Source organism: Limulus polyphemus, unplaced genomic scaffold, assembly GCF_000517525.1.
Source record: "Limulus polyphemus unplaced genomic scaffold, Limulus_polyphemus-2.1.2 Scaffold6610, whole genome shotgun sequence".
NCBI lineage: Eukaryota > Metazoa > Arthropoda > Merostomata > Xiphosura > Limulidae > Limulus > Limulus polyphemus.
The window spans coordinates 3,687-15,864 of NW_013672220.1; the positions used below are offsets into that span (position 1 = coordinate 3,687).

At 29.5% G+C, this 12,178-nt stretch overlaps 1 protein-coding gene across 1 annotated transcript in view; it reads right to left on the reverse strand.

The window, feature by feature from the left end:
• Nucleotides 1–1,007: 1,007 nt before the first annotated feature.
• LOC106473903 (transcription cofactor vestigial-like protein 4) overlaps nucleotides 1,008–12,178 on the reverse strand; it is a 35,313-nt gene continuing 24,142 nt past the window's right edge. The window contains exons 2-4 of the mRNA XM_022402308.1: nucleotides 5,069–5,517; nucleotides 3,704–3,811; nucleotides 1,008–1,315 (exon numbers count right to left, since the gene is read on the reverse strand). Coding sequence (XP_022258016.1) covers nucleotides 1,140–1,315; nucleotides 3,704–3,811; nucleotides 5,069–5,399 — 615 coding nt within the window. The 5' untranslated portion in view covers nucleotides 5,400–5,517 and the 3' untranslated portion in view covers nucleotides 1,008–1,139. The remainder of the gene's footprint in view (nucleotides 1,316–3,703; nucleotides 3,812–5,068; nucleotides 5,518–12,178) is intronic.

Below are 12,178 nucleotides of genomic sequence, written 5' to 3' on the forward strand. Positions count from 1 at the left end.
AGTTGTACACATACAAAAAAAGTTAGCAACTAGTACACATATATGTTTCTAAAACACTTAATTCAAAATAACAAGTGAAGAATGAAGTATTGTTTGTTTTGTAAAATAATAATTGCAGTTTCTTAGCACATTTCGCTTCAACAATCATTATCAAGATTTAAAATATGGAAGAAACACTGTAACCTGAACAAAGTCAAATATTAAAGACATAAATGTTAAGCCACTTAGCAACATTAATAGAATAAAAGTAACCAACAGTTCAATTTAGTATATACAAAAGGTGATGCATTAACCTGGGTCATGTTTTTTCAAAGTATTTGAAATTTCTATCATGACAAGAAAATGGCATTTTTTCAACTTTTTAATTGAAACAAAACAATCAAACAATAATGATTACGGATTATGATGCTATGTTGCAAGTTTCAAACTTATTGTGTTATTTATTTTTCCATCTGTCTATCTATCAGTATAATATGTAATTTAAATCCATTATATTTTTTTTGCAAACACACAGGATAATTTGTAGTCCTCCATAAGAGTTTATAAACAATTTCATTCATGCAAACATCAATTTCTTCGCTTGTACAGAGTTTGCTCTCAAGTAAAAATATCTTTCCAGGACAGCAACTTGGTAAGATTCCCAACAAGGTATATACATTATTTACTCATCCATCTTCCCATTTGCTCCCACCCTTCACACATTAAATTCAAAAGTCCATTTATCCACACAATTTATATGTAATAATGTATGGCATCACAACCTACTAAGATAACTTTTGTCTTATTACTAATTAATTTTGGAATTACCAAGTATCTAAAACCCCATTACTTTGTAAAATTGTTTATGGAAAAATTTTTTCTCATATCTTACTGTGTCTTGTAAAGACATTCTAAGTATTTAACTTTAAAGCTGCTTTAAAACATGCAAAATAACCTTACACTTTATGCATACATTAACTTTTAAAGCATAGCTCTAGTAACCACAAAAGGTAGGTTACTGAAAAAAAAAAAATAACGGCAACAAACATATTTAGTTTTCTATCTACCATATCCTGTTTTACTGTTCACAGTTCAAGAAACCATCACAAGACTATAATATATTACACAGAGATCAGATTCCACCACAAACATTTCTAACTTTATGTAGACACCATTCCTTGGGGATGTTGTAGTATTGGTGATGACGGGGAGGAACGTGGAGACATCTTTGTTCCTGAGGCAGCTGCTGTTGCAGTAGTGATATCCTTTGGGCCAGGTTTGGTGTGTTGCAGCCTTAACCAGATGTCTCCCAAAGCTTTAGCAAAGTGGTCGTCAACTGAAAAGTTGAAAAATTTAAATACAATCAGTCAACAAAGTCAATGATAATTTACAGATAAATTAATAGAGAAAAATAACTTTTTTGTAAAAATCTTTAAGATAGCATTACATTAATTTTTTTGTTGCTCAAAAGAGGAAGTTCCAGAATTTGTTTTGTATTTAAGAATAAAATTATTAAAGTGAATCACACTGAGAATTTTTTGTTTTTATGGAAAAGTGATATTTTTGAACAGAAATTCAATTTGAATTTCAAATTAAAGAATTATGTATTTTCATTAATTCTCAAAGAGAAATGCATTTTAAAATATAGCAAGAACATTTTAACTTTTATAAATCCTAGTCTGCAGCTTATGTACCAGAATGAGAAGTCAAATGTCATGTAAAATAATGAGAAAAAAAACTGCTCTAAATTTTTAAATATACAACTTGTATGGAAAAATTCTAAACTAATATTAAACAATTTTCGATCAATATAATCATTATATATAAATATTTATATCGGAACTTGTGTATAAAGTTAAAATAATAAATACACAATGTTAAAATCAATACAGTTATTTTGATATGATTTTAATTGTGTATTGATTTTAACATTATATATTTATTATTTTAATATAATCATTGTTTGCTGTTACACACCTTAAAATATCATTTGCAATAAACAGACCTAAAATGACCATTTCATCTATATAAAATATGTGTACATTCTATGATTAAAATATAGTCAATCATCTATGAAATATTTAAGCACCTAACAGTTTAGTGACATTCAATTACACTGCTAACTTACTAGCTATTTTAAAATCTGTAGAGCATGAGTAAAAATATTAATAGTGCTCTTAAAACTATGGTATTAACAAAGCTTTACTAAGCTAACTACATGTTTTGCGTCATTATTTTGATATGATTTTAATTGTGTATTGATTTTTAACATTATATATTTATTATTTTAATATAATCATTGTTTGCTGTTACACACCTTAAAATATCATTTGCAATAAACAGACCTAAAATGACCATTTCATCTATATAAAATATGTGTACATTCTATGATTAAAATATAGTCAATCATCTATGAAATATTTAAGCACCTAACAGTTTAGCGACATTCAATTACACTGCTAACTTACTAGCTATTTTAAAATCTGTAGAGCATGAGTAAAAATATTAATAGTGCTCTTAAAACTATGGTATTAACAAAGCTTTACTAAGCTAACCATCATAATTTTGTTAATCATGCCATGGTTTCAAGATAGTTTATAAAAGAAAAATTTTTAACATCTCCGTTCTTTACTAAGTTTATAATCATCAGTTTATCCTATTAAACTGAAAGAAACATTCAACCATTATTGTTAATATAAATAAGCATTTTAAGCTTGTTGTTTGAACTTCCAAAAACTGCAATGACATTTTCTTGAAACTTTTTCAGGATCATCCCTAGGTTGAGTTGAAATGCATAACTTTATGGTAGCTTTTCCTCTTTTAATATTATTTGACCTACAGTTACATCTTTGATAAAAGTTTATTTTATAAAAATCAGGAACAAATAGCTAAAAGAAAGGAACATTATATTGTGTTTTTCACAAGCCTTGGAATCTCCACTTCCATCTACAAATATACAATGTTTACATCAAATTTCATAAACACAAAACTACAGAATGATAAAATAAATTACAGATCATGTTTCCAAGATGTCACAAACAGACAGATACATGTAAATTAAAGATTGCCAATCCACATTTGTACATATTACCAGAAGCAAACAAGGAACATGTTGCTCAGTAAGAAGGATTCACTAGAAAACTTTCTATTACAAGAAAAAGCAAAAAAAAAAAAGAAAGCAAAATTACATTGTCTTCTACATCAAAGGTCTAGAAAAGGTATACTCATGTCTCAGATACTCTGAAACTTGAAAATAGTGTTAGAAAAAAAAGTATGCCAAGAATATTTTCCACAGAGCTACTAATCTTGATGATATTATGTTGAAGCGCCAAAATTTATAGAGAAATTTAAGAGAAAAAAGCATGTGTACATACATACACACACACACATAAATTCATCTAAGTTTGTGAAGTAAATATTAATGAAATTTGCCCATGATGAAGAAAGGTACACCTTTCAAAAACCGGGTTTTGTATTTTTTATCTTTATTGTGTAATGTAGCTTTTATGTATTAAGGTGAGACTCCTATAGTTAGTACCTTATCCCAGTTGAACAGAAAAAAGGCATTAAGCTCTGATGAACAGCAGATGCAATTAATAATCATGCCCCAAGCATAGAACACAGTAGTTGTGGTACTGGTTTTCCAACTAATGGGAAATTCTGAAGATGTGAAACAATTTTAAAGGTTAGAAATGTTCAAATGAGTTCAATTACAGTAACCTACCTGTAATTGAAACACTTGGAGCTGTAGGAGTAGCTGAAGAAAGGAATTCTGGATAATCCTTGCCCAAAGATCTCCTGAAGTGTTCATCAATAACAGGGTCACACATACCTGACACAAAATACCAGTTAATAATAATAAAAATCAAAATAACAATTACAGATGTTATGATAAAAATACCTTATTCAGCCAATTAATAATTAGCCATGGATCAATTGAAAAAATATTTTAGTTTCTCCACATTAAATAAATCTCTATTTCCCTATCTAATATGAAGAAAAATTAGGATACTTAAAATTAATTGGCTTTACAGAAGTATATACATTTTTTAGACATGTCTAATACTAAAAACTTTAAATTTTTCTCTGGTGAAAAGTACTGTACATATTTTTGTTACCTTAAAAATGTTAAAGAAGCCAATTTTTTATTATTTTAAAAATATAAATATCTTTTAAATATTTGACTTTAAATGAATAGAATGTGAATAGTGTTGCGTATCTGCTCGTTTGTTAATTTCCGGTACAAATTCTTTCTGTAGAACTTCAGCGATACAAGTCCTTTCTTAATTAAAACTAGTTTATTCTTTCTTGATACAACTTTTTTAGTACGCAGAATTTCCACAGTCACTTCAAACTTAACAACCTTTATAACACACGCTATAAATCACAGTGATTCACATACTTTACTTAATGGTGCCTACTGTTTGCTTGACTCAATTATCTATCTATCTCTTCAATCTATCTGCCTCTGCAATTGCACTGGTTTTACTTGCCAGGCTTATATACTAAAAAAAAGAGGGAGACTCGAACAAACTAGAGTTGCCAGGAAAATTTATGATCCTTCCAGAAACTCCAGTGCACATGCTTCCAGCATTGTGTGACTTTCATTGTGGTAACAATAGCAATCATATTATAAGAAAAAAGTTCTAAAGCAATTCTTTTTCCTCTTAACTAAAATAAAAGCATCCTTGATAAAATTAGTACAAAAATGACATTTTGGCACACTTGAATTTGTTGTCTGATCCACAAATGTTGAAAAAAGACTGCAACAAAATCCTATCATCTTAACAAAATTGTGAGGTCAGCTATATTTATCTATGCTGATTGATAAAAAACAAACAAGGTAAAGTGCATTTAGCCTTGTAACTTGAAATAGTAGAACCTATATAAAAGGAAGTATTACAATCTGCCTTGATACTTAACTTTTTTTCTATAAGAATAAATAAAGCTGCCTTAACATTGGGACTCAAAGGCATTTTTGGTTCATTGCATATGAAAATAATTATGCCTACGAAATACATATTAATCCTTAAAATGTCACATTTTTGATATACTACATCAAAATTCAGTTTCATTTCTTAACTATTACCTGAAACCACTTCTCTACGATAACCAGGTTGAACATTATCATCAGAATGAGATAAGATACTCCCAGTGGGACTTGCTTCACTCAGCGGAGAAGACAGTCTTGCACCATGATCTTTTCTTTGACAATGTGAACGCATCAGTGCTGGAGCACATGTAATCACTGATGGTCTTCTTTGTTGTGACTGTTGTTCCATATTTTTACAACATTTTTTTGTCATATCTAGTGGCTGATTGTAGTCTGACATAGAATCAGTAAATATATAAGGCGTTGAGTGTCGTTTTCTTTCCATTCCAGGAAGTCCCTCATTCCCACTTGTATAACTTGGAAGCATACCACTAAAACTGAAGGAGTTGCGTGAGGATATGTTCAGTGGAGGAGTAATGTACCCAGGGAGATCCTTTGTGAAGGGAAAAGTGCCCTCAGCTTGTGATTCTGAGGATCCAATATTCCTGTGAAAGTAAGAACACACTATCTTCAGTTTAGATAATCTTTTACAAATTCTACACAAATACTTAAAGTACCAAACAAAAAGTTGCATATTATTTAACCTCCGCTACAATTATGGTGAAAACAGAAAGTTGGATAAAGGCAATTTTTCTTTTTATCAAATATTATGATTATTTTTGTTGCAATTTTTCATACACCATCTTTTCATATCAAATTATCTTCCTTGTTGTTATATTCATCTGCAGAGAAACTGCATTATAGAAAAGAAAACTGGAATTTTTATTGTAAGAATCTTGAGGGGGTTTGACTTTACTTGAATTAAATTATAAAGCTCTGTTATCATCTGAACATTATCTACAGAATCTGACAGTTTTTGAGTTTCTATTTTATAAGTTTGCAATGAGAATAACAATAGAAGATAAATAAAATGCTCTGACAGTCACAGTATTTTAAGTTTATGATAATAAATCCAACTATGTGAACAGTGGTTTGCTCCGTGTTTGGTAAACTTTGGACATAACTTACTTGTTCTTTCCTTCACATAAATGCTTTTAAAAGATCATATTTATTTAAGAGTATGAAGGAAAATAAAGTATATATTCTTTTTGGATATTTCAAAGGTTTTCTGATCATGTCAGAAATTGAATTACAAGATATTTTATCCATTCATTTGACTGACAATTCTCTTAAATTTGTTTGTTTAAATCAACACATTTCTCAGAAAAACTGGACCAATTTAAAATAATTCTGCTATCTTAACTGTTTCATTTAAATATCTAATAAATCCTTGCAAGAGCTAAAATTTTAATTTATAATGGGTCATAGGTTTTGTATTACCTGGCTTACTTTGATGGATATTGATGATTGATACTGGCTTCATTTATTATTATGAACTGCTTAAATGTGATCATTATGTCACATCTTCTCAACTGATGATCTGCAATTGTAGTGATATTACTTATTACATACAGTGGTGTCAGCGTCTTATGATGGGAATCTACCAATTATTTGTCCAATATAATGTCCAGTACACATAGGAAATGTATATAAATACATAACATGACTACAATGCTGTAAAAGTACTTTGTCTTTAAATTCAAACATTGTTTGTTTACTTCTTAAATGAGCTGTGAAAAATTAATCACACTTTAATTGGTGAATAAAATTTAAATTATTTTGAAACAACTTATTGCTTAAATAAGGAAAGACATCTGGAATTCTAGTAACATTAAAATAATTTATAATGACTATGACAGCTAGTACTCAGGTTCAGTTATGCATCAAGGAAACCTAAACACATTTCGACCCATTATACATGAAAACCTTGGTGCTGTAAAGCTTTCCTTAACCATAAAAAAATGCAAGTTGCTCTCATTTTGTCCTTAGTTCAAACTGTTTCAGTGGTGTAGCACAAAGTACAAGTCACTTACAGTAATGAGCTCCAATTTCACTCCATTTTTCAATAATTCATTATTCATAAATTATACATCATTTCATGTAGTTTTTTTCCAAAGCATTTGGTACATCAGAAAGAAATTTTAGAATACTAATTAAAAACTAAATCCCATCCAACACTAACTGGTCACCTTCATACTAAGTGTTGAAGTTTCTTCAGTAAAATAACTGTGTTACAATTGGCAATCTATACCACACTGAAATTTTTTTTTCAGAGTATGGACATATACATAATAACAAAGTAAATCTTGAAAGTTTGAACATGAAGCTTATAAATGCTAAAGTTCAACTGTACAAGCATTCAATTTAAAAACCACTAAGGTTTGATTATATGAATGATAAATTTCAAAACAGTCAAAGTCTGGTTGTATGAGTGTTCAATTAAAAAATAACCAAGCTCATATTTTATAACCATTCAATGTAGGAACTACTAAGATTTACTTGTACCAATATCCAACTAAAAAATAACTATGAACTGGTTTTATGAACACTTAAATGAGAAGCAGCTAATGTTCTCATATTCAAAGATTCAGGCATACTAAATACATATACTGTAATACTAGATATGTCATTAACTAATTTTAATATCATAAGCTAAGTTTAACTGAATATATTAATAAGTCAAAAGATGTTAGATATCAACTGTTTACCTTATGCAATTTTTTAAGAATATTATTCAAATCACTTAATGTCTTTTTTTTTATATTATTTTCAATTTCAAGAATTCTTGGCTCATTATTTCACTAACAGTTAAAGGGTAAGTAAAAAAAAAAAAATTGTTTTTGATTTACAAGAAAATTCTAAAAACTATGAAAAGTACAACATAAATTCACATTTTTAGTCATTAGCAGTAGTCATTAGTAGCATATCTACTAATAACAGTAAGGAATGAGCAAAGACAGATACAAGGATATTTTATGATTTTTGTTAACTACATATATTTTTATGTAGTACACACCTGATACCATAATACATTTCAGATATTTTTGTTAGTGTGTAAGGGTCAAAATAGAAATTCACTATACTCCGAATCAGAATGTCCTCATATAATCAACATTTTGATACAATATTAAGGAACACTGATTCTCAAAATACATAAAGTAAAAATGCATGTATATTAACTGAATAATGGGTATAATATATTTTAAATTCCTTACGGCAAAATATGATTTTGTTTTGTTTCTGTCCCAAGTAGCTAATGCCCTGAAATAATAATTTTGTCTTTTGGTTAGTCTGTTTAAAGTACTTGCAGATATATACTGTATGTTAATTTGTCTCTAAGAGTACTAGAAAAAGTTATCCTAATTTAGATTACCTTTGTAAAACTTTGTTTTGTTTTACATAATTACATTATGGGAACTCATTTACGTTTACTTTCATTCTTTCATTAATAACTGTTATGATTACTTTCACAACTTTCATGATGCCCTTTTCAGGTACATTGTGCTATAACTTATAGCAAGAGTTTGTAGAAAATGTTTCAAATATCACCAAAAATTTTGGTAAAGAGTTTTAATAATGAGACTGTTGTATGTAGTATTTATGATGTTTCAGCATTAAAAAATAACATGATAGCTTTTTTATTTAACTAATAAAATTTACAACTGGGTGTTTCATTAGGTTTATTAACCAGTTTTCAAGAATGATGATTATATAAAGTTCAGCTAACATTTCTGTGTGTGGTGCCAATACTGAAAGTAAGTTTTCAACATTATTCATCAAATTATGTTTTATACTATGTAACGATCCAAGTATAAAGTTGGCTTGAAGACCTAGTAGTTCAGTAGAAGCTTTTGGTCACAGTTTGAACTGGAGTGGTCCAGGGTTTAAGCTTCTATTACAAGAGATTGCTTTTCACCTGTTTCAGATCATTACAACTGGTTGTTAACTTCTAGGTCAGTTGGGCATAGTAGAATGGCTATGAACTTTATGTAAATATTACTGCTGTGCATTTTAATAATTACAGCTACTAACTCTTAGTTTGACTGCATTTTGGAGACTTAATATGTCTAGGGCTCTTGAGGAACAGCATTTCATAACAAAAATTGTAATTTTTTTTACATTTCACATGGTGAGAATAAACTCAGACACAATGATTGTGAGGTTAGAAGACTTAAAGACGGGTTAAGCCTCTCTGAGAAAATCTTAATAGAAGCCACTTTACATACATAACTTGTGGTTTTTTGGACTGTTTCAAGTTTAATATGTCAATGTTTTCCAATTCTTTTTTGTTTAAGAAAAGGAGAAATGTTTTATTAGTGTTAAAAGTCTGTTATTGAAGATTTAGCTTCATCAGAAAATCACTTGGTACTTGCTTGTTACTTTTTATTTGTAAAATTCATTGAAAACAAAGCCATTAGAATATAATGTCTTATGTGAAGTATTAGAAAAAGCTTTGTTGGAAGTAGAGTATTCTATCAGTAGAAATATTATAGCTCATGTCAATAAATGGTTTTACCAATTTTAAAAATTTGGTTTAGTATGTAAGTGCTGCCTATTGACAAAACTGCTGCTGCTAATAACAACCTAATCATGGTATCCAACTTGATGAAAATACATATACCATTAAGGTATCTGCATAGCGTTATTTGTGAATTAACTAGATAAAATTTGTAAATGAGTTTTGGGGTTCCCACACATTCTGGAAAACCTGCAAAATTTCAAAGTTAATTTCCAGGCCTGTAAAATGGAGAAAAAACAGTTTTTCCATGAAATTTCTTTCTTTATGAAATACATCAACTGACTTAATAACAGTTAATAATTTTGTTGAACAAGTAACTTAAGTAAAATGTGATTAAGTAAATTTTAAAAAAAAGCAACTGAAAAGACATGAGGTTAACATAAATATGTATGTAAAAAGTGTCATGAAAAATGGTTGAAATATCCTGGAAAAATATTTTGAACCAAAGTTGGGAACCCTGATCAATGAATTTGCTTGGCAAATAAAACTGTTTATGAGAAATGAAGCTCAGTTCATTATGTCCATATCTGGATTATATGGTTTTATCACTTTATGGTTATAATCAGAGATAAAACATTTATTGATTGAACTGTTTAGTTGGATGTAGATTTATCTCCTAGGCTAAGTTGTCAAGTTTATTTACAGTAGAGTATTGTGTGAAAAATAAGCCTCTGTAAATAAGATGTTTAAACAAAAGCAGAATATTTTTTCTTTTTTCGTACAAGCTTGCACCTGCATCGTTAGAAATTCTCCAGTTCTTCTGACACTTTTAGTATAAAATCAATTTTTTTTGTTCCAGAAGAGAATAGAATTTTGGATGATTCTCAGATTCCCCCTTTATCCAAGGAACTTCCCACCAAAAACCATAAATTGAAAAGAACAAAAGAACGACGACACACACTTGGAGGGAAACCAAGAAATAAAAAATCATCTTCACCACATCTGTAAGTGGATGATTGATATCATAAGTATAAAGATCATTAATTATTTTTTTTAGATTCACAGTGGAAGTTTTAATCTTTTTTAAGTTGACTTAAAGAAAACTTGTATCCAAAAAATATTGTTTGCCTGTAAGTTATTATGTATTGTTCTAATTTTTCATTATAGTAGTGCTTAAGTCCTTATGTTTAACCAATCATTTATCATTAGAAATCTTCAGAAACAATATTGTTGTATCTGCCCATAGAACTGGTATGTTTAATATGCATTTTGTGTTCATAAGTACAGACTTCCAGTTATTTCCTATTTTTAAATAACAAAGGGTACTGATAATGCTCATTATTCTTAATTTTTTAAATACGCTAGGCCTGTTTCATATTTTCAAAAATTGTGATTGTCAGTTCAAAATCTGTGTTATATGCACAGGCTGTAACAAAAGTAAATTCTTCATGTGAGAAATATAACATTCAATCATTATTCAGAACCTCAATTTACAAGTGTTCCATGCTTTGTCCCATGACTTTCAGACACTGTTCAAACTGTTCTTCAGTATTATAATTATTACCCATTTTAGTCTTTTACACATAAAACAAACAAAAGTATATTATATACAAGACATTACAGATGGGCCTTTTGTGTGAAAACATTCATTTAGTACTTGGAACCTCAAATTTTTACATATTCAATATTTTGTCCATTTGCTACCAAATGCTGTTTGACTGACATGTTCTCCATTTCTGTACTTCCTATTGTCCATTTCTACCTACACTAAGAAACAAAACATTATATATGCAGCTGTACATTTGTTACACCATTATTATTACGCTTAAAACAGATAATTTCTTGTGTCAGTGACTTACATAAGCTGTATTCAGTGCAGTTTACTAACGAATAATATGAAATACATGCATGCGCACAACAGCTGCACATACTTTCGAAGATAACGGTTTCCTAGCAATAATCATACACCAAGTCGAATATTGAGAGTTACTGAACTTAGGCTTCTAACTCAGTCCCGTGTAAAACATATTGGTACATATCTGCCAGTTTGTTAATTTCCGGTATAAATTCTTTCCGAGGAACTTCAGTGATACATGTGCTTTCTTAATTAAAACTAGTTTATTCTTTCTTGATACAACTTTTTAGTACACAGAATTTCCACAGTCACTTTAAACTTAACAACCTTTATAACACACGCTATAAATCACAGCGATTCACACACTTTACTTAAGCTGCCTACTGTTCGCTTGACTCAATTATCTATATATCTCTTCAATCTATCTGCCTCTGCAATTGCACTGGTTTTTCTCGCCAGGCTTATATATACTTAAAAAAAAAAAGAGGGAGCCTCAAACTAGAGTTGCCAGGAAAATTCATGATCCTTCCAGAAACTCCAGCGCGCATGCTCCCAGCATTGCGTGACTTCCGCTGTCGTAACAATATACAAAATTCTGTTGCCATTTCGAGCTTTAATCTCTGCATACAATTTTAAACGTACTAATAAACGCAATAAAAGTTACGGGATGACGCCTAGTGACGTCTTCTTACAAGTTCTACTTTTACTAGTTCTAGGCTTTAATGGAGATAATTTTGAAAACTCTTATGCAAATACTCTTCCGAAACCAAGACAATATGTTTGAACAATTTTAGGCTGAAGTAAGTTGCGGAATTTTGCCACGCTTCTTTTTTTTCTTGACCCATATACAGAAAATTGTAAACAAAATTTTAATTTAAATTATTTTAGTAACCTACCTTCGCTCGGACGTAAAAATATTCTCAGGCATAACAATCACAGAGAGACTAAGATA